This window comes from Chiloscyllium plagiosum, unplaced genomic scaffold (genome assembly GCF_037043375.1).
Source record: "Chiloscyllium plagiosum isolate Xiang-an unplaced genomic scaffold, Cpla_swu_hap1 HiC_scaffold_49, whole genome shotgun sequence".
Lineage (NCBI taxonomy): Eukaryota > Metazoa > Chordata > Chondrichthyes > Orectolobiformes > Hemiscylliidae > Chiloscyllium > Chiloscyllium plagiosum.
The window spans coordinates 8596700-8623488 of NW_028270187.1; the positions used below are offsets into that span (position 1 = coordinate 8596700).

At 44.7% G+C, this 26789-nt stretch overlaps 4 protein-coding genes across 6 annotated transcripts in view; 3 read left to right on the forward strand and 1 right to left on the reverse strand.

The window, feature by feature from the left end:
• LOC148135475 (uncharacterized) overlaps positions 1 to 26789 on the forward strand; it is a 259391-nt gene that overhangs the window by 211201 nt on the left and 21401 nt on the right. Inside the window, exons 1-2 of one of the 3 annotated variants that reach the window (XM_087984815.1) lie at positions 6305 to 6508; positions 12514 to 12596. The exons of 1 other annotated variant lie outside the window; for it this stretch is intronic. The gene's annotated coding sequence lies outside the window, so the exon portion shown is untranslated. Of the gene's footprint in view, positions 1 to 6304; positions 6509 to 7283; positions 7366 to 12513; positions 12597 to 26789 lie in introns of those variants that run through there. One more of the 3 variants, XM_087984816.1, reaches the window with a different exon arrangement.
• LOC122544594 (histone H2B 1/2-like) lies at positions 1043 to 1463 on the forward strand. Its single transcript, XM_043683913.2, has one exon. The coding sequence runs from the start codon at positions 1058 to 1060 to the stop codon at positions 1436 to 1438; it is 381 nt and encodes a 126-aa protein (XP_043539848.1). The 5' UTR covers positions 1043 to 1057; the 3' UTR covers positions 1439 to 1463.
• Positions 4559 to 4960, forward strand: LOC122544576 (histone H2A-like). Its single transcript, XM_043683893.2, has one exon. The coding sequence runs from the start codon at positions 4568 to 4570 to the stop codon at positions 4958 to 4960; it is 393 nt and encodes a 130-aa protein (XP_043539828.1). The 5' UTR covers positions 4559 to 4567.
• LOC148135480 (histone H4) lies at positions 5246 to 6120 on the reverse strand. The gene has a single exon (XM_087984855.1). The coding sequence runs from the start codon at positions 6087 to 6089 to the stop codon at positions 5778 to 5780; it is 312 nt and encodes a 103-aa protein (XP_087840981.1). The 5' UTR covers positions 6090 to 6120; the 3' UTR covers positions 5246 to 5777.

Here is a 26789-nt window from a genome sequence, read left to right on the forward strand (position 1 = left end):
TTAAAGTGACAAGATTGAAAGAAATTAATAACAACAGCATAGACACTGTATCTGCATGACAGGAATGGGAGGCATCATTCACCAAACACTTTATCTGTAACTTACTGATGTGTGTGCTCATAGATCACATACTGATCGATTCAGTTACAAGTTACCGAGACATATCAGGGATGGAGTGAAAAAAGATTAGCCATCCATTTTATCAGAAACTTTGAAATGTTGAGTTATTTGCTCTCTGACATGCCAGTGATTGACTGAAACTGAGTAAACACAATATTAGAAACAACAAACTGGCAGTTACAGCATGAAGTACTGAGTCATTTGCAAAGTAATAAATTGTTAGGATATAATAGGATTAGCTAGAAACTGGCATAAACAATGTAACATCAGCAGTGACATTGCAGATATTGTCAGTAACAATATACAAAGAATTATTCCTTATCAAAATGCTGGAGTTATAATTACAAACCCAACTTCAATTTGCAGAAGTTGATTTTCATAGGGTATAGAAGTGCAGGGTAGTCAGTCCCACCTGAGTCTGTCCAAAGTCAATGGATGACACCGATAGAGTAAAACAACAATTTACGCTTAAGAAGGTTTGAATTACAGTCCAGTAACATACTGACATGTAAAGACTGTGGAGTAGAGTTTACAAAAATACATCCCAGAAACAGACGGGCACAGATTGGAGTCGAGAGTGTGGAGCTAGAAACATACCCTTCCACTCCCATATCATCACAACAACGAGCAAAAGGAAACAGAGGACAACACCACAGTCGCTTTCTGAGTGACAGGGACACAATAAACCTCCCTCAGTCAGACTGACAGGAACAGAATAACCATCCATTTCACATTTCATTGCAAATTCTGACAGAATCACATTGCAAATCATAGTAACCAGAGAGACTGAGATTTTGTGAATATCGTCAGTGTAAACTACCCAATCAGGAATCAGGCTTTCCCCCATCCGGCATGAGCATTGCTGATGCCGTCAGTCTATAAAAAGGGAACTCCGAGTCCGCTTTCCCTTATTCTGTGTCTGAAAGTGAGTGGTGCTATGGCTGATGAGAAGAAAGTACAGCAACCCTCCAAGAAGGGCGCGAAGAAAATCATCAAGAAGGCGCCAGCGAAGGGAGGCAAGAAGAGGAGGCGGACCAGGAAAGAAAGTTACTCCATCTACATCTACAAAGTGATGAAGCAGGTTCACCCCGACACCGGCATCTCCTCCAAGGCCATGAGCATCATGAACTCGTTCGTCAGCGATATTTTCGAGCGCATCGCGGGGGAGGCTTCCCGCCTGGCCCATTACAACAAGCGCAGCACCATCAGCTCCCGGGAGATCCAGACCGCCGTGCGGCTGCTGCTGCCCGGGGAGCTGGCCAAGCACGCCGTGTCGGAGGGCACAAAGGCGGTGACCAAGTACACCAGCTCCAAGTGAAGGGCCGCATTGCACTAAAACACACATCCACAACCCAAAGGCTCTTATAAGAGCCACCCACAACTTCCCCGAGACAGTTGAACCAATTGTTTACGATTTGTTTGTTTTGATTGCATATGATTCTTGACGAGGTATTTTTAATTTTAGTGCGATATGCATTTGTTTTTGCAAGTACTTCGCGAATTAATGGGGGTTGGGTTGGAGAAAGTGGATTAAGCGCCAGTGAGTCATTTTTCATCTTGTCTCTGCACCCGTCGCAGACAAAAAGTGCCGACATCTTTCAGTCCCACTCCCTGTTGTCGGAGAGACTTTCAAAGTGAACCGAGAGAACACCAACACTGCTTCCGGACTGAAATGTGGGGCTTTTGCTGAATCTGATCGAGTACGACAAGGGAGGACGACTTTAAAAGATCGTCTAAAACCCGTGTTCTCCATTGATCCTGAGCCGGAAGAACGTTGTGTGCCGCTTTCTTAGCATGTTGGGTGTGCTAAAGAAATGTGAAGTGAAAAGACCGGTTACAGACTGCAATGTTTGGCCCGTTTTGTTTCAGCTTCTTAAGGTTTAGAAAATAATCCGCTTATAAAATCAGAAGTGGACAGATGGAGGTCGGCAAATGAGGGAGAGTAAGACGGTGTGAAGTATATAGAACATAGAACAGTACAGCATAGAACAAGCCCTTCAGCCCACGATGTTGTGCCGACCACTGATCCTCATGTATGCACCCTTAAATTTCTGAGACCATATGCATGTCCAGTAGTCTCTTAAATGTCCCCAAAGACCCTGCCTCCACCAACTGCTGCTGGCAACGCATTCCATGTTCTCACAGCTCTCTGTGTAAAGAAACCGCCCCTGACATCCCCTCTATACTTTCCTCCAACCAGCTTAAAACTGTGACCCCTCGTGTTAATCATTTCTGCCCTGGGAAATAGTCTCTGGCTATCGACTCTATCTATGCCTTTCATTATCTTGTATACCTCAATTAGGTCCCCTCTTCTCCAATGAAAAAAGTCCGAGCTCAGTCAACCTCTCCTCATAAAATAAGCCCTTCAGTCCAGGCAGCATTCTGGTAAACCTCCTCTGAACCCTCTCCAAAGCATCCACATCTTTCTGATAATAGGGCGACCAGAACTGGACACAGTATTCCAAGTGCGGTCTAACCAAAGTTTTATAGAGCTGCAACAAAATCTCACGGCTCTTAAACTCAATCCCCCTGTTAATGAAAGCCAAAACACCATATGCTTTCTTAACCTTGTCCACTTGGGTGGCAATTTTAAGGGATCCATGTACCTGCACACCAAGATCCCTCTGTTCCTCCACACTGCCAAGAATCCTATCCATAATCCTGTACTCAGCTTTCAAATTCGACCTTCCAAAATGCACCACCTCACATTTATCCAGGTTGAACTCCATCTGCCACCTCTCAGGCCATCTCTGCATCCTGTCAATGTCCCACTGCAGCCTACAACAGCCCTCTATACTGTCAACGACCCCTCCAACCTTTGTCATCTGCAAACTTGCTGACTCATCCTTCAATCCCCTCATCCAAGTCATTAATAAAAATTACAAACAATAGAGGCCCAAGGACAGAGCCCTGTGGAACACCACTCACCACAGACTTCCAGGCAGAATATTTTCCTTCTACTACCACTCGCTGTCTTCTGTTGGCCAGTCAATTCTGTATCCAGACAGCTCTGTTTCCCTGAATCCCATTCCTCCTGAATGAGGAGAAAGTGAGGTCTGCAGATGCTGGAGATCAGAGCTGAAAATGTGTTGCTGGAAAAGTGCAGCAGGTCAGGCAGCATCCAGGGAACAGGAGAATCGACGTTTCGGGCATAAGCCCTTCTTCAGGAATGAGGAAAGTTTGTCCAGCAGGCTAAGATAAAAGGTAGGGGGGAGGGACTTGGGGGAGGGGCGTCAGAAATGTGATAGGTGGAAAGAGGTCAAGCTGAGGGTGATAGGTCAGACTGGGGTGGGGGTGGAGAGGTCGGGAAGAAGATTGCAGGTTAGGAAGGCGGTGCTGAATTCGATGGATTAGACTGAGACAAGATGGGGGGAGGGGAAATGAGGAAACTGGTGAAATCCGAGTTCATCCCTTGTGGTTGGAGGGTTCCTAGGCGGAAGATGAGGCGCTCTTCCTCCAACCGTTGTTTTGTTGTGGTCTGGCGATGGAGGAGTCCAAAGACCTGCATATCCTTGGTGGAGTGGGAGGGGGAATTGAAATGTTGAGCCACAGGGTGGTTGGGTTGGTTGGTCCGGGTGTCCCAGAGGTGTTCTCTGAAACGCTCCACAAGTAGCCGGCCTGTATCCCCAATATAGAGGAGGCCACATCGGGTGCAGAGGATGCAATAGATGATGTGTGTGGAGGTGCAGGTGAATCTGTGGCGGATATGGAAGTTTCCTTTGGGGCCTTGGAGGGAGGTGAGGGGGGAGGTGTGGACCTGACGAGGGAGTCACGGAGGGAGTGGTCTTTACAGAATGCTGATAGGGGAGGGGAGGGAAATATATCCTTGGTGGTGGGGTCCGTTTGGAGGTGGCGGAAATGACGGCGGATAATGCGCTGAACATGGAGATTGGTGGGGTGGTAGGTGAGGACCAGTGGGGATCTGTCCTGCGGGACTCAAGGGCAGAGGAGCGGGAAGTGGAAGAGATGCGGTGGAGGGCATCGTCGACCTACCATGGGGAACCTTATCAAATGCCGTGCTGAAGTCCATATACACCACATCCACACCTCGACCCTCATCAACTTGTCTAGTCACATCCTCAAAGAACTATATATTTGTAAACTAAAAGTAAGTTAACAATTGTATTACTTTTTTTAAACTTCCACACTTTTTGTACTCCATTTTTCATGTAAAACATACTCCTTAATTTGGAAATTGGCGGGCTTTTCAAATTGGAAAGAGGGCGGTTGATGATTTCGCGCCGGTACTTTCCGCCCTCCTCCCCGTGCCCTCTGCGGATTGGGGAATGAGGCAGATATCTGATTGGGAATTGGAACAGCATTAGGAGGCGCTGAACAGTGGGACCAGTCAGAAATGGCCGACCCATCATTCCTCCCGAAGGTATAAGAGGCCGCAATATGGGCGGGGCGCAGCAATCTCTCTGAAAGTGGTTGAGGGATTGTACTCATGTCTGGAAGAGGAGGAAAAAGCGGTGGGAAAGCTCGTTCCAAGGCGAAATCTCGGTCGTCTCGGGCTGGCTTGCAGTTCCCGGTGGGCCGTGTTCACAGGCTCCTGAGAAAGGGTAACTATGCTGAGCGTGTGGGTGCCGGAGCGCCGGTCTATCTGGCTGCGGTGCTGGAGTATCTGACGGCTGAGATCCTGGAGCTGGCCGGCAACGCGACCCGGGACAACAAGAAGACCCGCATCATCCCCAGGCACCTGCAGCTGGCCGTGCGCAACGACGAGGAGCTCAACAAGCTGCTGGGAGGGGTGACCATCGCTCAGGGCGGGGTGCTGCCTAATATCCAGGCCGTGCTGCTGCCCAAGAAAACTACCGCTGGGGGCGCCGCTAAAAAGTGAAGAGACCATTCTTGAATCTAACAACCCAAAGGCTCTTTTAAGAGCCACTCCCAGCATCTGTGAAAGGGGTTAAACTTTTTCTCGATTGATTCTTTTCCTTTTAACGTGGAGAGCGCTCGCTTTTGTACCGGATATCAATAAATTTCATGCTCCATGGGCGACGCGGTGGAACTGTGGTTAGCACTGCTGCCTCACAGCGCCAGAGACCCGGGTTTAATTCCCGCCTCAGGCGACTGACTGTGTGGAGTTTGCACATTCTCCCCGTGTCTGCGTGGGTTTCCTCCGGGTGCTCCGGTTTCCTCCCACAGTCCAAAGATGTGCAGGTCAGGTGAATTGGCTATGCTAAATTGCCCGCAGTGTTAGGTAAGGGGTAGATGTAGGGGTATGGGTGGGTTGCGCTTCGGCGGGGCAGTGTGGACTTGTTGGGCCGAAGGGCCTGTTTCCACACTAAGTAATCTAAATCTAAATCCATTTAATTGGATATTGTTACCGTCTATGGGAAAAACAAGGACTACAGATGCTGGAAACTAGAGCCTAGATGGGTGTAGTGATGGAAAAGCACAGCAGTTCAGGCAGCATCCGGTAAACAGCAAAAAAGTGAATCGTCCACTCTGAATGGTCTCTGCAGAACACGGTATTAGTATATTTTCGGAACGGAAATAAATTTTAAAAATCGCGATAAACGGGAAATAACGGCCTATAGTAACAATCCCCTCAGTATGCGCTGCCTCCCCGGTCCTCAAGTCTCCGCTCTCTTCTGAAGGTTTGGGTGGCTCTTAAAAGAGCCTTTGGGTTTGTTGGAAGAGTCGCGTTTTCCTCAGCCGCCGAAACCATAGAGAGTGCGGCCCTGGCGTTTCAGAGCGTACACCACATCCATGGCGGTGACTGTCTTGCGCTTGGCGTGCTCAGTGTAGGTGACCGCATCCCTGATCACATTCTCCAGGAAAACCTTCAGCACCCCGCGGGTCTCCTCGTAGATCAAGCCCGAGATGCGCTTGACCCCGCCACGGCGAGCCAGGCGCCGGATGGCTGGTTTCGTGATGCCCTGGATGTTATCACGGAGCACTTTGCGGTGCCGCTTTGCTCCGCCTTTTCCCAGGCCTTTGCCTCCTTTACCTCTTCCAGACATCACGCTTCTTCACTCCAATCGCTGCTGAATGAGAGCAGAGCTGCCTCCCCTTCCTTTTTTATACAGCCCGGTCCGACCTGACTGAGAAAAGGCTGACAGAGAATGAGGGGCGGGTCCGGAGAGGAAACTGAGTGACAGACACAGCAGGCTTTGATCCTCCAGCCCTAACTGGATCTGGGATTGAACCTTTTCTCCCAAAGCTGACTGTTCCTGAGTAGAGGAGCGCATGCGTGAGGCCCTCCCCCAGCGCTGCCATTGAGGAGCATTTACTCAGTGAGTGCAAGAGGTTTGTTTGAAACAGACCGCAATGGAGAGATCAGCGCCCAGGGAAGCGAGGGAACAGCAGGCTCCTTCCAGCAGCACATCGGGATGGGAGCCTGGGACACAGAGGGGGCTCCGAGACCGGGATTGATTCGGGGGTGAGTTCAGGGAGAACCGGGGGCTGTTTGTAAGAGGCCGAGCGGAGCAGGAACTTGTCCCGGAAGTTGGAGTGAGCGGGCTGGGGGAAGAGAGAGGCCTTTCTCGGGCTGTGTGTGGGCCTGCTGAGGGAGACAGAGCGGGAAGAAGCTGCTGTGGGTCATTCTTGTGGTTTGCAATGCTCTGACCCCTGTTTTAATTTCAATCTGTTTCCCGCTTTTTCTTGAGGTTGTTTGGACTAACTGCAAGAATGTGATACTCTTGTAAAAGGACATACACTGGGGTCTTGGTAAAAACATTAGAAATAGCGCCGTTTTTCCTATTTCCAACACGTAGCTGGGGAGTTGGATATTGAACTCTGTAAGCATTCTGATAGTTGAGTACTCCCATTCATGGTGCTGGGCAGTTGTTGCTCAGTTTCTGGGTCTGACTCAATTGGTATCAAGTTAAAAATCACACAGCACCAGGTTATAGTCCAACAGATTTTTTTTTGGAAGAACCTGATGTGTGATTTTTAACATTGTCCACCCCGGTCCAACACCAGCATCTCCAAATCAACTGGTATTGAATCACATGAAAAACAAACACAATCTCCAGACAAGGAGCAGCTCAGGGCAACAATAGAATCAGAGCCGTGGTTCTGGTTAAGTTGTTGGCTTTAAAGAAAAAAACAACATACATCCTAATGAAGATGCAACGAATGTGACATGGATCAGTTCAATATTGCCAGACTAGCCTCATGTTGCTTTACGGTGGTGTTCCTGTGTGTTCCTCCAGAAAAACACCTGAGGGACTAAGACACTGCAATACTTCCTCAGTTCAAAGCAAAGAGTGACCAGCTGCCTCTAACAAACACAAGGTATGGAGCCCATTGAAGTTTACACACAGCTTTGAAGATAGATAAACTGAATCCTCATTCAAAATAGACATTCAGAAACTGCATTAAAATTTGCAGTTATTAAGGACAGTTTCAAAGTTACAATGAAGATAGACAAATAGGCCACATTGTTGCATTGTTTCAACAACCATCAGTGAAGACAATAGGTGCAGGAGTAGGCCATTCTGCCCTTCGAACCTGCACCACTATTCAATATGATCATGGCTGATCATCCTTAATCAGTATCCTGTTCCTGCCTTACCTCTGTAACCCTTGATTCCACAATCCTTGAGAGCTCTATCCAACTCTTTCTTAAATGAATCCAGAGACTGGGCCTCCACTGCCCTCTGGGGCAGAGGATTCCACACAGCCACCGCTCTCTGGGTGAAGACGTTTCTCCTCATCTCTGTCCTAAATGGTCTATCCCGTATTTTTAAGCTGTGTCCTCTGGTTTGGCACTCACCCATCAGCGGAAACATGTTTCCTGCCTCCAGAGTGTCCAATCCTTTAATAATCTTCTATGTCTCAATCAGATCCCCTCTCAGTTTTCTAAACTCAAGCATATACAAGCCCTGTCGCTCCAGGTTTTCAGCGTAAGGTAGTCCCGCTATTCCAGGAACTGACCTCGCGAACCTACGCTGCACTCCCTCAATAGCCAGAATGTCTTTCCTCAAATTTGGAGACCAGAACTGCACACAATACTCCAGGTGTGGTCTCACCAGGGCCCTATACAGCTGCAGAAGAACCTCTTGTTATGAAGGCCAGCATGCTATTAGCCTTCTTCACCACCTGCTGTACCTGCATGCTTCCCTTCATTGACTGGTGTACAAGAACACCCAGATCTCTTTGTACTGCCCCTTTACCTAAATTGATTTCATTTAGGTAGTAATCTGCCTTCCTGTTCTTGCCACCAAAGTGGATAACCATACATTTATCCACATTAAACTGCATCTGCCATGCATCTGACAACTCACCTAACCTGTCCAGGTCACCCTGTAATCTCCTAACATCCTCCTCACATTTCACCCTGCCACCCAGCTTAGTATCATCAGCAAATTTGCTAATGTTATTACTAATACCATCTTCATTAATATATATTGTAAAAAGCTGCGGTCCCAGCACTGATCCCTGCGGTACCCCACTGGTCGAGCCATTTATCACTACTTTGTTTCCTGTCAGCCAACCAACTTTCAATCCAAGTTAGTACTTTGCCCCCAATACCATGTGTCCTAATTTTGCTCACTAACCTCCTATGTGGGACTTTATCAAAAGCTTTCTGAAAGTCCAAGTACACTACATCTACTGGATCTGCCTCGTCCATCTTCAGAGTTACATCCTCAAAAAATTCCAGAAGATTAGTCAAGCATGATTTCCCCTTCATAAATCCATGCTGACTCTGACCTATCCTGTTACTACTATCTTGATGTGTCGTAATTTCATCCTTTATAATAGACTCCAGCATCTTTCACACCACTGAGGTCAGACTAACTGGTCTATAATTTCCTGCTTTCTCTCTCCCCCACCTTTCTTAAAAAGTGGTACAACATTAGCACTCCAATCCCCAGGAACTGATCCCGAATCTATTGAACTCTGGAAAAATAATCACCAACGCATCCACGATTTCTCGAGCCACCTCCAGGTCCCGGGGACTTATCAACCTTCAGACCTAACAGTCTCTCCAACACCAATTCCTGGCAAATATAAATTCCTTTAAGTTCAGGCCTTTCAGCCACTGTTATCTCGGGGAGATTGCTTGTGTCTTCCCCAGTGAACGCAGATCTGAAGTACCAATTCAATTCTTCTGCCATTTCTTTGTTCCCCATAATATATTCCCCTGTTTCTGTCTTCAAGGGCCCAATTTTAGTCTTAACCATTTTTTGCCTTTCGCATACCTAAAAAAACTTTTACTATCCTCCTCTATATTTTTGGCCAGTTTACCTTCGTACCTCATTTTTTCTCTGCGTATTTCCTTCTTAGTAATCCTCTGTTCTTCAAAAGTTTCTCAATCTTCCGTTTTCCCACTTATCTTTGCTATGTTATACTTTTTCTCTTTTAACTTTATATGTTTCTTAACTTTCCTCGTCAGCCATGGCTACACATGCCTCCTCCTAGGATCTTTCTTCCTTTTTGGAATGAACTGATCCTGCATCTTCTGCATTATAGCCAGAAATATCTGCCATTGTTCCTCCACTGTCATCCCTGCTAAGATATTGCACCATTGAACTTTGGCCAGCTCCTCCCTCATAGCTCCATTGTTCCCTTTATTCAACAGAAATATTGTCACTTCCGATTGTACCCTCTCCCTCTCAAATTGCAGATTGAAGCTTATTGTATTATGGTCACTACTTCCCAATGGCTCCTTCACTTCGAGGTCCCTGATCAATTCTGGTTCGTTGCACAATACCAGATCCAGAATTGCCTTCTCCCTGGTAGGCTCCAGCACCAGCTGTTCTAAGAATCCATCTTGGAGGCACTCCACAAAGTCTCTTTCTTGAGGTCCAATACCATCCTGATTCTCCTCGTCTACCTGCATGTTGAAATCCCCCATAACAACTGTAGTAACCTCTTTGCGACAGGCCAATTTCAGCTCCTGATTCAACTTACATCCGACATCCAGACTACTGTTTAGGGGCCTGTAGATAACTCCCAAGAGAGTCTTTTTACCCTTAGAATTTCTCTGCTCTATCCATACTGACTCTACATCCCCTGATTCTAGGTCCCCCCGCCCAAGGGACTGAATATCATCCCTTACCAACATGGCTACCCCACCCTCTCTGCCGTCAGTCTGTCCTTACGGTAGCATGTGTAGCCTTGAATATTCATTTCCCAGGCCCTGTCCACTTGAAGCCACGTCTCAGTTATCCCCACAATATCGTATCTGCCAATTTCCAAAACAGCCTCCAGCTCATCCATCTTATTTCTAATGCTTCGTGCATACATATATAGTATTTTCAATTTGTTACTGCCCTCACCCTTCCCATCAACTCCTATTTCACTCAACCTTACAGCATGATCCCTTTTTGAGTTTTCTGCTTCATTGCTAGTTATCTTTCTTGACTTCCCTTGTTCTAAGTTTCCCTTCAATTTCCTTCTTAAACATCCAGTCTGTCCCATCCCCCCCCCCCGCCCCCGCTACTTAGTTTAAACGTAGCTGTGTTGCAGTAGCAAACCTGCCTGCCAGAATGCTAGTCCCTAACCTATTAAGGTGCAAACCGTCTCTCTTGTATAATTTATGCTTACCACAAAACATATCCCAGTGATCTAAGAATTTAAATCCTTGCTTCCTGCACCAGTTCCCCAACCACGCGTTCAAGTCCATTATCTCCCTGTTTCTGGCCTCACCAGCCCGAGGAACTGGAAGCAAACCGGAGATAACCACCCTGGACATCCTGCTTTTCAGCCTTCTTCCTAGTTCTCTGAAGTCCCGCTGTACTATGTTCCTCCTCCTCTTCCCGACATCATTTGTGCCGACATGTACCACCACCTCTGGCTCTTCACCTTTGTCCTTGAGGATTTCCTGCACTCTGTCTGTGATGTCTTTAACTCTGACACCAAGAAGGCAACACACCATCCTTAAGTCCCGCCTGCTGCCACAAAAACCCCGGTCGGTTCCCCTCACTATGGAATCCTCTATTACCATGGCTCTGTGCGATGTCCGAGTCTTCTGCTGTGCCTCCACGCCAACTTTTGATTGACAGACCTGGCCGCCTTGCGGACTGGCAGTTTCATCTGTCTGCTGTTTCCAAAAGATTCAACTTGTTCCTGACAGGTACTTCCCCCGGGGTCTCTTGCACCTGTCTCCTCTCTGCCTTCCTCATCGTCTGCTCTCTTCTGGTATGGTCGGTGTAATAACCTCGCTGAAGGTCTTGTCCAGAAAGATCTCGTTCTCTCGGATGAGCCTAAGGTCCTCGAGTTCTTTCATCAGTGCTGCAATATGCTCTGTCAGTAGCTGAACGTGCACACACTTTCCACACTTATACGAGCCAGACACAGCAGAGTCGTTGACCTCCCACATCAAGCACGTAGCACACTGAACCAGCTTGGCAGTCATGTCTTCACCCTCTTCAACTGTGGCGTAATCACTTCATTCAACCTCCTTGTCAAAGACTCCTGAGCTAAAGCCTCACTCTTCAATCCACAGGAACGTTCTTAGACCCTCTTTTTGGGGCAAGTCTGTGGACTTTTAATTTAGGTTAGAGGAGGAGGGTGGGAGGGAGGCCCTATTTTGTAAGACCTGGGGTCTAGAACACACCCACTCAAATAACAATCACTTACCTTCCCGACCCGGCTTTGCCAATCTCTCTCTAAACCATTCCAATTCATATTGTTAAAGTACAGATTTGAGACGGCCCAGAGAATCCCTTGTGGACTCAGACCTCTAAGCCTCTCTTGGTTCATCATGAAAATCGTACTCTTTGGTAGTCTGGTATGAAAACCTTTTACAAACAGTTTAGTTTAATTTCAGCCTTCCCCTTTATTTACCAATAGCATCACTGTTACAATGTAACATTGACACCTAAGGGCTAGCTAAGGTTCTAAAACTTTAGAAGAATAGGATACCGGCTCTTCCTTTAAGAGCCCTCACAGGCTACTCCACTCTTCTGTCTCAAATAGGCTTCCTTTTTACAAAACTTCACAAAAAGCACTGCATGTTCTTAATTAGACAGACAATGGAAAGGCAATAATTCGTAAGAAAGGGAAGTTAATTAACAGGTCTGTGTGCGCTTAACTGATCACTCCTGTAGGTCCTTAACCATCCATCAGGTGAGAAAAACTGATCCAGCCAAGTCAGGTGCCTTTTGGTGAGGTAAGTCCCTATCACAAAGAGCTACCAGTCTAAACTAAGTGTAAGAGGTCATAAGGTAACCTTGCGCAGCTCGCATGTCAGATATCATTGATTTACAAAATGGCTTTTTAGCGAGCAGTGCAAGCTTTGACCATAAAATGGCTTCCTAACAGATTGTGTCAGAATCTCTTCAATGTTAGGTTTAGAATAATTTTTAAACTGGGAGCAGACTCCTGCTTTTTATCTTAGACACAGCATCATTCTGTATCTGGGGCTGAAATGTTACCACAAGGTTGAATTTTAAATGATTCATTAGTCTCAAATTAAACATGCTTTCTTTTCAGGGTTGTGATTCAAATTCAAAGAAGACAGAAGATCTGATGAGTTAAATTGACAGTGGGGCAGGCATGGTCTGTAAGAACACTAAGTAAGTTAAAGCTTCATCAATATTATATTTTACAGAGTTTGTATTTCATAATCAGCAGTGTTCAAAATGCAAATAAATTCAAAATGCAAATAAATTCAAAACATGCATCTCTCTCTCTCATAAGGGTAATAAGAACCCATTATTATTGATAGGACCTGACTGTTTATTACAAGGCTTTTGACATGCTTCTAAGATGATACAAAGTTTCTGAGATCACAATCAAACACTTATTAATTTCACAAGTTAACAACTGTGAATGTTATCACTCTGTGTCCTTTTTACACAAATTCATTGATGCTAGGGCAAATGTTCTTAATTGTTTCAGAGCATCCTGTTATCACTTGGTGAGAACTGATGTTTTTATCTGCTGCACATCTTGGGTTCCACCTTTTGTGACCTGATGCCTCCCTGCCTACCCTGTTTATTTTCTCCTGTGCAGCAAGTATATTCTATAATTCAACATTACATTTAGACTAAATGTTTCAGGACAAGTTTTAAGGCGTTTCTCATTATACCCACCCAGATGCCTTTTAAATGTTGTAATTGTACTTGCCTCCACCACTTCTCCATGCGCCTTATGATTGTATAAACCTCTATAAGGTCACTCTCCAGGGAAAACAGTTCCAGCCTATTCAGCCTCTGCTTATAGCTCAAATTCTCCAACCCGGATGAAGCATATTTACATGGAGTTTGTGTGTGACTGAGAAGGAAAGAATTAATCCTTTGCTGAATATTTTTCACATACAGAGATGACAATTAAATAATGTGAATTTCAAACAAGATGTCCTTTCTATAACCCACTGGCACTACAACTTAATAAACTTCTGCCCATTTCTGATCTGCCTGAATTTGTGATGGTCTTCATTTCCTCATTAAGACATGATTTTTAAGATAATAACATACAGGGATACATTCGGATTTGTTATGTGTATGCCTTTTGATAGAATTGCTTTAAATTTTCATCTTTCTGCTGTAACTCAGTTAATATACCTGAGCTAAAGAAGTCTGCTTTGTCATCTGTTTGTCTCAGCCATCTGATCAAACAGGGTCTCTGCTAATTTCCCATCAACTTCCTTATAGAGTCAGAGATGTCCAGCATGGAAACAGACCCTTTGGTCCAACACGTCCATGACGATCAGATGTCCCACCTGCCAGCACCCGGCCCATATCCCTCCAAACCCTTCCTATTCATGTACACATCCAAATGCCTCTTAAATGTTGCAATTGTACCAGCCTCCACCACTTCCTCTGGCAGCTCATTCCATACACGTACCAACCTCTGCATGAAAAAATTTCCACTTAGCTCTCTGTTATATCTTTTCCTTCTCACCCTAAACCTATGCCCTCTAGTTCTGGACTCCCCAACACCAGGGAAAAGACTTTGCCTATTTATCCTATCCATGCCCCTCGTAATTTTGTAAAACTGTATAAGGTCATCCCTCAGCCTCAGACGTTCCAACAGCGGCCTAACCGATGTCCTGTACAGCCGCAACATGACCTCCCAACTCCTGTACTCAATACTCTGACCAATAAAGGAAAGCATACCAAACACCTTCTTCACTATCCTATCTACCTGCGACTCCACTTTCAAGGAGCTATGAACCTGCACTCCAAGGTCTCTTTGTTCACCAACACTCCCTAGGACCTTACCATTAAGTGTATAAGTCCTGCTAAGATTTGCTTTCCCAAAATGCAGCACCTTGCATTTATCTGAATTAAACTCCATCTGCCACTTCTCAGCCCATTGGCTCATCTGGTCCAGATCCTGTTGTAATCTGAGGTAACCCTCTTTGCTGTCCACTACACCTCCAATATTGGTGTAATCTGCAAACTTACTAACTGTACCTCTTACACTCACATCCAAATCATTTATGTAAATGACAAAAAGTAGAGGACCCAGCACTGATCCTTGTGGCACTCCACTGGTCACACGCCTTCAGTCTGAAAACTAACCCTCCACCACCACCCTCTGTCTTCTACCTTTGAGCCAGTTCTGTATCCAAATGGCTAGTTCTCCCTTGTTCCATGAGATCTAACTTTGCTAATCAGATCCCATGGGGAACCTTGTCGAACACCTTACTGAAGTCCATACAGATCACATCAACTGCTCCGCCCTCATCAATCCTCTGTTACTTCTCCAAAAAATTCAATCAAGTTTGAGAGACATGATTTCCCATGCACAAAGCCGTGCTGACTACCCCAATTGGTCCTTGCCTTTCCAAATACATGTACATCCTGCCCCTCAGGATTCCCTTGCGCACCACCGAAGTCAGGCTCACCGGTCTATAATTCCCTGGCTTGTCTTTACCGCCCTTCTTAAACAATGGCACCACGTTTACCAACCTTCAGTCTTCCGGCACCTCACATTTGACTATCGATGATACAAATATCTCAGCAAGAGGCCCAGCAATCACTTCCTAGATTCCCACAGAGTTCTCGGGTACACCTGATCAGGTCCTGGGGATTTATCCACCTTTACCTGTTTCAAGACATTCAGCACTTCCTCCTCTATGATCTGCACATTTTGCAAGATGTCACCATCTATTTCCCTACAGTCTATATCCTCCATATCTTTTTCCACAGTAAATGCCGATGCAAAATATTCATTTAGTATCTCCCCCATTTTCTGTGGCTCCACACAAAGGCTGCCTTGCTGATCTTTGAGGGGCCCTATTCTCTCCCAAGTTACCCTTTTGTCCTTAATATATTTGTAAAAACCCTTTGGATTCTCCTTAATTCTATTTGCCAAAGCTATTTCATGTCCCCCTTTTGCCCTCCTGATTTCCCTCTTAAGTATACTACTACTTCCTTTATACTCTTCTAAGGATTCACTCGATCTATCCTGTCCATACCTGACATATGCTTCCTTGTTTTTCTTATTCAAACCCTCAATTTCTTCAGTCATCCAGCATTCCCGAGACCTACCAGCCTTTCCTTTCACCCTGACAGGAATATACTTTCCCTGGATTCTTGTTATCTCATTTCTGAAGGCTTCCCATTTTCCAGCCGGCCCTTTACCTGCGAACATCTGACTCGAATCTGCTTTCGAAAGTTGATACCATCAAAATTGGCCTTTCTCCAACTTAGGACTTCAACTTTTGTACGCACTTAAGAAATTCCTCTCCATCTAAACCCTTAATACTATTGGCAGTCCCAGTTGATGTTTGGAAAGTTAAAATCCCCTACCATAACTACCTTATTATTCTTAAAGATAGCTGAGATCTCCCTACAAGTTTGTTTCTCAATTTCCCTGTGGCTATTAGGGGGTCTATAATACAATCCCAATAAGGTGATCATCCCATTTAGATTAGATTAGATTAGATTACAGTGTGGAAACAGGCCCTTCGGCCCAACAAGTCCACACCGACCCGCTGAAGCGCAACCCACCCATACCCCTACATTTACCCTTTACCTAACACTACGGACAATTTAGCATGGCCAATTCACCTAATCTGCACATCTTTGGACTGTGGGAGGAAACCGGAGCACCCGGAGGAAACCCACGCAGACACGGGGAGAATGTGCAAACTCCACACAGTCAGTTGCCTGAGGCGGGAATTGAACCCGGGTCTCCGGCGCTGTGAGGCAGCAGTGCTAACCACTGTACCACCGTGCCGTCCATTTTCCAGCCGGCCCTTTACCTGCGAACATCTGCCTCCAATGCCGCTTATTTCTCTGTCCACCCAAATAACTTCCCTGGATGTATTTCCAGGAATATCCTCCCTCAGCGCAGCTGTAATGCTATCCCTTATCAAAAATGCCACTACCCCTCTTCTCTCGCCTCCCTTTCTAACCTTCCTGTAGCACTTGTATCCTGGAACATTAAGCTGCCAGTCCTGCCCATCCCTGAGCCATGTTTTTGTAATTGCTATGATATCCCAGTCCCATGTTCCGAACCATGCCCTGAGTTTATCTGTCTTCCCTGTTCGGCCCCCAGCATTGAAATAAATGTAATTTAATTTATTAGTCCTACCTGGTCCCTGCCTACCCTGACACACTTCTGTTCTCAAGTGTACCAGTCTCAGATTGATCTCTTTCCTCACTATCTCCCTGGATCCCACCGCCCTCCCCACCTGTACTCTTTGAACTTTCCTGTTTCAACTGGTGACTTTGTGACCTCGTTACCATACAATCACGAAACATCCCAGGGTTTGTGTTCAGTTCATTTACCTGAATTTCCATTGGCTTTTCAACCACAGTTGGCAGCACTCCAACCGGTGAATTAGCAACATCATTAGCAAGGACAAATTGTATTCCTCGAGCTGAAAGTTTGTTCAGTACTCCTACTATGACTTCTCCACTCTTCACTAGATACTCTAACCTCATGTCTTATAATTGAGCATTTCTTATTTCAATGTGAATTCCTGTTACTCCTACCTTTTCTGGCAATAGTCCTTCAGAGGTACATATATTCTCATGTTTTAGCATTACAGATTGAGACGATCCTTGTATCTCTGAATATTGTTACCTCTTTACCTGCTGCTCCTGGCCTATGCGAGTAAACTTTACCTTCACGGTGTTTGGTTTAAGATGATCTGGCACTTCCTCCAAAAACAGCCTCCAACCAGTTTGTACATTCTGGTGCAGCTTTCTAGTCTCCACAGTGCTCTGTTACCACTGCAACAGAATTCACTGGCTTATCCTGTTTTCCTACATCTCAGTGCTTTTCCTAACCCATCAACACCGATTTCATGTGGCCTACTTTATTGCAGTGAGAACACCAGAGCTTTTTCACTTTTATTTCCCTTTCAAGGGTTTCCTTTTTACCCTGTGGTAAATCATCTTTATGATCTTCACCGAGATCTACTTTTCCCTTTTCAAGTGAGAATTTCTCTTCTGCATAATTATTATCCCTCATGGATTGAAATTGATTTTGGCAGGCCAATTTTGACTTATTGATCAACTCAATAATCAGCCATTTCCGATGCCAGTCTTGCTGTTTTAACTCTCTGCTCTTCCACATGAGTTCTTATTATTTCAGGAAGTGAATTTTTGAACTCCAGTCTAAGCGCCAATTTCCAAAGTTCAAACTCCCTCTTTCTTCCTTTCCCCTCTCTCTCCTTTTCTCTCTCGTCTCCCTCTCTTCTGCTTTTAATCGTAATTCAAACTCTTTCATTTCTGTTGCCCTTTCCTTGACTTTTGCCTCTAACTCGAGTTGCTTCATTTTCAATTGAATGTTAGCCATCTTTAATGATTCTGGTGGCATTTCCAGCGAGCTGGGAATTTGTGTTGCAGACGTTTCATCCCCTGTCTCGGTGACATCCTCAGTGCTTGGGAGCCTCCTGTGAAGCGCTTCTGTGATCTTTCCTCCGGCATTTGTATTAAAGATCACAGAAGCGCTTCACAGGAGGCTTCCAAGCACTGAGGATGTCACCTAGACAGGGGATGAAACGTCTGCAACACAAATTCCCAGCTCGGCGAACAGAACCACAACAACGAGCACCCGAGCTACAAATCTTCTCACAAACTTTGAATTTCCAGCGAATTTAAATGTTGAGCTATTGCTGTAATTATCGCCCTTTTCCTCATAGAAGAATGCAGTTGAGCTCCAGCTTGTCTGCTAATTCCAGCAGCTTGGCCTTAATCACTTTTTGCAAAAATCTGAAGTCACTTCTTCCACACCCAGAAAACGCTTGATGACTCAAAGAGCCATTGCTATCCCAAACACTGTTTCTTGATGAAGGGCTGATGCCCAAAACATTGATTCTCCTACTCCTCAGATGCTGCCTGACCTGCTTGCTTTTCCAGTACCACATTCTCGTCTCTGATCTCCAACATCTGCCATCCTCACTTTATCCAAGCGCTGCTTAAACCAATGAATTCAACACCCGGAACACAAAACGCTAATACTTACCACTCCCTGCCTTTGAGTCCAACAAACCAAATCCCAAATCAGAACTACAGAATAAAGCCTGCAACCAGCCCCCTATCTGTTATGGAAAAGGCCAGACCCCCTCCAAACATTTCAAGAAAGTAACCCAGACTCTAACTTCGCTAGTTGTTTTAAGCGAGTGTAAAAAAGATATTCCAGGAGGGATGCAGTTGGTCAAACCACGCAGTTTTAAACAAAACAGTTTGATTTACAAAATTACCGAATGATACACAAACAAAAGAGAACAAAATACTAAATAACTTAAAAATCTGAAAAAAACAACAGATTTTACCAACTTAATGGTGTTTCCAACATTTACAACAATCCCCATAAATACCCCTTGGCACAAAAGGTAAAATCAAAAACATGATCTTACGGTAGAAATATCAGAGAGAGGAGTACCATCATGGAGCTGCTTCTTTGGGTTCAGCAGCTTTTTCAACTGCCTGACAGCCAAAAACCAAATCAAACCAGAGAAAAGCTGAGCTGGGAAAACTGGGACATTCCCCTTTCATTGTACAAGTGTTCTTTTTAAAAATGTGGAAGCCTTTTGCCTGAGGCATTATCTGTTAACTATAATCAAAATGGCCCTAAAACCCATCAACTCCGGCTTTTCAGAGCCTGTGTCTTTTACAGGCTTGTTAAAGGAGCAGCAGCATCACAGTAGACTGGTCCAAGAAGTAAAAGCCCATGGGATACAGGGTAATGTGTTGAATTGGATCCCAAGTTGGCTCAGTCACAGGAAAGAAAGGATAATGGTCAATGGTGGTGGTTGTGAATGGAAATCTGTTACAAGTCATGCTCTGCATGACTCAGTGTTGGGACCGCTGCTGTTTGTTTTATACATTAATGATTTGGAGTTGAATATGATTGGCAAATTTGTGAAATTTACAAACGATACAAAAATTGGCTGAGTAGTGGATAGTGTGGAGTATAGCTGTAAGCTCCTAAACTATATAGATGGTTTGGTGGAGTGGGCAGGAAAGTGGCAGATGGAGTTCAGCTCTGAGAAGTGTGAGGGAATGCATTTTGGGAAGTCAGATGGTAAATGGGAATAGCTAATAAATGGGAATATGCTGAGAGGGGCAGGTGAAGTGAGAGATCTTAGTGTGTAAATGAACAGGTCCCTAAAGATAGGTAGGGTTGTAAAGAAGGCACATGGAATGCTCTCCCTCATTGTGGATACAGGGGTGAATACAAAAATAGGGAAATAACAATGAAACTGTATGAGGCACTGTTGGCTACACCAGGACTTTGTGTGCAGCCGGGTCACGACATTACAGGAAGGACGTCATTGCTGTGGAGAGAATGCAGAGGAGATTTACTAGAATGTTGCCAGAATTGTAGCTATCAGGAGAGACTGGAGTTGTATTCCTTGGAACAAAGATGCCATGGCTAAGGAATACAGGGAGACCCCATATTTGCGAGTCCAGTTATAGCTGCATACCGTGGACCGGGTATATCAAAGGGAATGTTCCCGAACCACGGACCAGGAGGTTGCCGGGAAGGCATATTTCCCATTTAAATTAATGGTTTTGCACCTATCTGCGGTTTTGCGTTTCCGCTGTAGGTCCTGGAATATATCCCCACAGGTACGGGGGGTCTACAGAACTAAATAGTGAGCTAGCTGATGAAGGACGAGCACTCTGAAAGCGTGCACTTCCACATAAACCTGTTGAATCATAACCTGATGTTGCATGATTTTTAACTAACTCGTGAGAGGGAGACATTAGACAGGAGGAGAGTTCAAAAACAGGGGATCACTGATTCAAACTCAGTGGTGTAGGATTAGATGATATGTGGAAAAATGTTTTTTTTAATGTAGAGAGCAGTGGGTATCTGTAATTCGCTGCCTAATTTGGTGGTGCAGGCCGAGACCTTACATTTTTTTTAAACACAAATTCCCTGGAACTGCACCAAGTGTTGTAAACAGCAAGGTTATGGGCTGTGGCAGAAAGGTGGGATGAGAATGGGCACCTGGGTGTGTTGGCATTGGCATGGGCATGGACAAGATGGGCTGAATGTCACCCTCCAACCCCACGAATGCTGTATTATTTTTATGATTCTCTAGTTATCAATGAGACCAGACCTGCTGGGTGAATATGTAAATATATTTTCCATATACCGAAAGTTATGATTTGGAGATGCCGGTGTTGGACTGGGGTGTACAAAGTTAAAAATCACACAACACCAGGTTATAGTCCAACAGGTTTAATTGGAAGCACACTAGCTTTCGGAGCGACGCTCCTTCACCAGGTGATTGTGGAGGGCTCGTTCGTAACACAGAATTTATAGCAAAAATTTGCAGTGTGATGTAACTGAAATTATACATTGAAGAATTGATTGTCTGTTAAGCCTTTCATCTGTTAGAATACAGTGACAGTTTCACTTCTTTTATGGGTAAATCACAAAACCCTTTTTTTTAAATTTGCATTCTCGGGTTAGCTGTTAACAATGGTGATAGCTAGACAATATGTTGAAGGTGTTAGCCCCCTGTGTTCTCTGTCTATGACCTGATGTTTAGATTGATTCTAATCTAAAAAGTGAGATAACAGAGTTTTACATAAATTCATGCAGTTTTTGAGCTCAGAGTTCTACATGAATGTATGCAGTTTTTGAGCAAAGTGCAATGTAATTCTGCAAGTACAAATTTACCACACAAAATATATGTGTGCATGTGGGTCTTTTTCTCTGTGTGTGTCTGTCTGGGGTGGGGATTGTGTGTGTGTGTGTGTGTGTGTGTGTGTGTGTGTAGTGAGTGCAGGGGTGTGTGTGTGTGTGTAGTGAGTGCAGAGTGTCTTAAGTCTGTCAGGGGGTGCATGTGTGGGAGTGTGTGTGTCTATAAGGGTGTGTGTAGGTGTCTGTGTATATGAGAGTGTGTGTGTGTGTGTGTAGGAATATCTGTGTGTGTGTAGTGCAATGGTGATCACCTGTAATGTGACATGAACCCAAGGTCCCGGTTGAGGCCCTCCCAATGGGTACCGAACTTAGCTATCAGCCTCTGCTCGGCTACTTTCCTCTGCTGCCTGTCCCGAAGTCCATCTTGGAGGATGGTCACCCGAAGGTCCGAGGCTGAATGTCCTGGACCACTGAAGTGTTCCACAACTGGGAGGGAACCCTCCTGTCTGTTGATTGTTGTGCGGTGCCCATTCATCCATTGTCATAGCCTTTGCTCGGTTTCCCCAATGTGCCATGCCTCCGGGCATCCTTGCCTGCAACATATAACATAGACAACGTTGGCTGAGTCACATGAGTACCTACCATGTACAAGGTGGGAGGTGTTCCCATGCCTAATGGTATCCATGTCCACAATCTGACACGTCTCGCAGCGTCCACCGTGACAGGGTTGTATGGAGTTGTCCTGAGAGCCGGGCAGTTTGCTACGGACAATGATCTGTTTGAGGTTTGGCAGTGGTTTAAAGGCAAGTAGTGGAGGTGTGGGGAAGGTCTTGGTGAGGTGCTCATCCTCATTGATAATGTGTTGCAGGTCACGGAGAACATGGTGTAATTTTTCAGCCCCTGGGAAGTACTTAACAACGAAGGGTACCCTGCAAAAGTTACAGTTTGATAACTACACCCACACATTCACCAAGCAGGAACTGACAGGTATAGATCAATAACTAAACTCACATATCCACATACTCACTTGCATCATGTGGCCCCATTCATGGAGCTGTATGGGTGTTGTTTAGTTTCGGAATCTCACTCAACTGGTGATAGAATTTAAAGAAAAAAGTGGACAAGGAGCAGCTCGGAGCAGGAGTGGAATCAGACCTGTGGTTCTGTTTAAATTGCTGGCTTTAAACAACTAATCCTAATGATCATTAACTGAATGTTACATTGATGTTGCCAATCACAACTTATGTTGATATATTGGAGGTATCGCTTCTGTCTTCCTCCAGGCAAGTACTCAAAGGACCAAGACAATGTAATATTCTCTCAGTACAGAGCCAAGTGTGACCAGCTGCTTCAAACAAACAGCAGGCATGTTACTGCTGTCAGAGCGAAGAACATCCTTTCCACAGTCACAGAGTGGATTGAGTCAGACTCACACTGAACTCCATTTCCAGAGAGATATGTTAAAACCAAGAGCCAAACACCACCAAGGAAATAGAAGTTTATATTTTTTATCTATATTCTCAATGAATGCTACCCAGTTCCAATCAATTTGAATGAATCGTCATCCGAAATGTACACTGCATTAAAATCTGAACATAGAATGGTCCAGCACAGGAATGGGTCCTTCAACCCACGATGTTGTGCTGAACATGACGCTGAATGAAATTTAATCCCTTCTGCCTGCCCATTGTCCATATTCCTCCATTTCTTGCATGTTAATTTGCTTATTTTAAAGTCCCTTCAATACCTTTATCGTATCTGCCTCCATCACCACCCGTGGCAGTGTGTTCCACTCCTATGTTAAAAGAAACTGCACCTTCTGTCTCCTTTGAACTTTCCCTGTCTCACCTTGTATGCATGCCCTTTAGTTTTACACATTTCAACTCTTGGAAAAAGATTCTGACCATCAACCTTAAGCATGCATCTCATAATTTTATAGACTTCTGGATGTAGGTTTGCTCACTGAGATGGAAGATGTGCTTTGAGACGTTTTGTAGGTAACATCATCAGTGAGCCTCTGGATGAAGCACTGGTGGTATGGCCCACTTTCTGTTTATATGTTTAGGTTTCCTTGGGTTGGTGATGTCATTTCCTGTGGTGATGTCATTTAGTGTTCATTTTCTCTGGGGGTGGTAAATGGAATCCAAGTCAATCTGTTTGTTGGAGTTCCAGTTGGAGTTCTATTGCATGTCTGGTTTGACCTGTCCTCGGGTGGATGTGTTGTCCCAGCCGAAGTGGTGTCCTTCCTCATCTGTATGTAAGGATACTCGTGAGAGTGGGAAATGTCTTTTTGTGGCTAGTTGATGTTCATATATCGTGTTGGCTAGTTTTCTGCCTGTTTGTCCAATGTAGTGGACACAAATAGAAAGTGGGCCACACCACCAGTGCTTCATCTGGAGGCTCACTGATAATGTTACCTAGTATGGTGACAAAACATCTGAAAATGAACCTTCCAGCTTAGCGAGAAAACCTAGATCCAGAACCTCAACCTGAGCTACAACGCTTCTCAAAATTCTACAGACTTCCATTAAGTCTGCCTTCAATCTCTGCTGCTCAGAAGAAAACTATTTGGGTTTTTCTAGCTTCTCTTTATAGCTCATACCCGCTAGACAACATTCTGGCAAACGTCTTCTGCACCCTCTGTGAATCCTTCACATCCTTCTTGTAATGTGCCAACCACAATTGAAAAATCACGCAACACCAGATTATAGTCCAGCAGGTTCATTTGGAAGTACTAGCTTTCATAGCGCTGCTCCTTCATCAGGTAGCTGTGAAACAGGATCATGAAGCACAGAATCTACCGCAAAAGATTATAGTGTCATGCAACTGAAATGATATTTTGAAGAAACCCAGATTGCTGTTCAGTGTTTCATCTTTTAGAAAGGGTTGCAGGTTTCAGTTCATTAAACTTTTAAATCACATTCACAAGATAACTTCAGATTTTATTTAAAAAAGAGTAACATCTCAGCTCAGACAATGTATTAAAGGTGTGAGGTTAGAGTCTGTCTGTATCCCAATCTTGAATTAGACTGGTTCTATAGCCAAAGTAGGAATTTATAAACTATTACATGGATTGACTGCCTGTAGATTGTGTTCTTTTTGAGCAAAATACAATGCATCTGCAAACATAATTCTGTAAATGCAAATTCTCCCCAGAGACTTGCATGTGTGCACTTGCGTGTGAGAGAGAGAGACAGAGACAGAGAGCATTTGAGTGTGAGTCGACATGCGAATGTGTGTATGTATGCTTGGTAAAGTGTGTGTATGAGTGTGGTAGAATATAAGCCTGTGAGAGGTTGTGTGCTTGAGTGTGGGAGGTGCATGAATGTACGTATGAGGGAAAACGTGTGGATAAGAGAGGGTCTGCGTGTGTGTGTGTATGTGTGTGTGTAGTGTGACAGGAACCCAAGGTCTCAATTTGAGGTTGTCCTCTCAGGTTCTGAACTTGAGTAAGGATACTTTTAACGTGACAATCGAGGTGAACAAATAGACGATGCTGTTAGCTTGTAGTTATATGTGAGGTAGATAGTGAGCACATTGAAGGAAACATTTCTGCTATCAGTAACTGAGAAGGACAGAATTAATCTTTTGTCACAATACTCTAAGTATGGCCCAAGGAAAGTCAAACAATAAGGCAAGTGCGCCATACGCCACCTTCTAGATACCACCCAATCTACCTGCATGGCCACTTTCAGGGAGCTATAGACTTGAACCCTAAAGATCCTTCTGTACGTCAATGTTGTTCAGAGTCCAGCCATTAACTGTATACCTTTCCTTAACATTTGATCTCCCAAAGTCCATCATCTTACACCTTGCCAGGTTAAACTCAATCTGTCATTTCTCCGCCCATATCTGCAAGTGATCTATATCCTGCTGTATCCTTTGACAAACTTCTACACTACCCACAAGTCCACCGATCTTTATATTGTCTGCATTTAGTAATGATAATTTAAATGTTACAATCAAGGTGAACAAATTGCTGATGTGATTACTTTGAACAACTATATGTAAAGTAGATATTGAGTACAAATTGAATTGAAGGATATATTTGTTATCAGTAACTGTGAAGGACAATGAATCTTTTGTCACATACACTGACAGAGCAATCAAATAATATGAATTCCAAATACACAATCTGTGTCAAAGCCTTACATAGAATGATTGATATGTAGGTACGCAACCAAACGTTTTCCCCAATCCCCCCACCCCCACCACACACACACACACACACACACAGTCTCTCTCTCTCTCCGACTTACGATGAGTTTCAAAAACATACACCATCCTGACACACAGTACAATGTCTAACAGCCATGCAGTTCCATTGACATTGCAAGTAACACAGAGTGTTACATTCAAAATTATTTCTACCCACAGATCCTTTGTCAGAGAGGCCAATGGATGGTATCAGCAATAACATTAGCAAATTTGCTGATGATACTAAGCTGGGTGGCAGGGTGAAATGTGATGAGGATGTTAGGAGATTACAGGGTGACCTGGACAAGTTAGGTGAGTGGGCAGATGCATGGCAGATGCAGTTTAATGTGGATAAATGTATGGTTATCCACTTTGGTAGCAAGAACAGGAAGGCAGACTACTACCTCAATGGAATCAATGTATGTAAAGGGGCAGTACAGAGAGATCTGGGTGTTCTTGTACACCAGTCAATGAAGGCAAGCATGCAGGTACAGCAGGTAGTGAAGAAGGCTAACAGCATGCTGGCCTTCATAACAAGAGGAATTGAGTATAGAAGCAAAGAGGTGCTTCTGCAGCTGTACAGGGCCCTGGTGAGACCACACCTGGAGTACGGTGTGCAGTTCTGGTCTCCAAATTTGAGAAAAGACATTCTGGCTATTGAGGGAGTGCAGCGTAGATTCACGAGGTCAATTCCTGGAATAGCAGGATTACCTTACACTGAAAGACTGAAGCGACCCTTGAGTTTCGAAGATTGAGAGGGGATCTGATTGAGACATATAAGATTATGAAAGGATTGGACACTCTGGCAGTAGGAAACATATTTCCACTGATGGGTGCGTGCTGAACCAGAGGACACAGCTTAAAAATACGGGGTAGACCATTTAGGACAGAGCTCAGGAGAAACTTCTTCACCCAGAGAGTGGTGGCTGTGTGGAATGCTCTGCCCCAGAGGGCAGTGGAGGCCCACTCTCTGGATTCATTTAAGAAAGAGTTGGATAGAGCTCTCAAAGATAGTGGAATCAAGGGTTATGGAGATAAGGCAGGAACAGGATACTGATTAGGAATGATCAGCCATGATTATATTGAATGGCGGTGCAAGCTCGAAGGGCTGAATGACCTACTCCTCCACCTATTTTCTATTGTCTATAGCACACACTCAGGCCCTTTGAAACTTTTGAGTCTGCACTGATCAGAAACAACCAGCTAACAATTTTCTTCCTGATCAGCCAGCATCTATTTGCATAAATGGATCATGGGTGCAGAGGAGCTTATCATCCCCATCTTTCTCACAACATCATTCTGCATTTCTTCATATTGCAGTAGAAGACTTTATTTTGTCTGTTTCAGTCCTCCCAGAAACTTTTTTTAGGTAATTATGTACTTCTTTCGTAAGTGTTGCAATTTTCTACAAGGAGCTCTGCATTCCTCACTCCCTCCTCCTCTCCCTGAAATGTCTCTCCAAAAAAGCATGAAATCTGGGTGCAATTTTCACAATGCATCAATGG

Coding starts and splice junctions, on each gene's coding strand:
- LOC122544594 (XM_043683913.2), top strand. CDS start 1,058: ATGGCTGATGAGAAGAAAGTACAGCAACCCTCCAAGAAGGGCGCGAAG.
- LOC122544576 (XM_043683893.2), top strand. CDS start 4,568: ATGTCTGGAAGAGGAGGAAAAAGCGGTGGGAAAGCTCGTTCCAAGGCG.
- LOC148135480 (XM_087984855.1), bottom strand. CDS start 6,089: ATGTCTGGAAGAGGTAAAGGAGGCAAAGGCCTGGGAAAAGGCGGAGCA.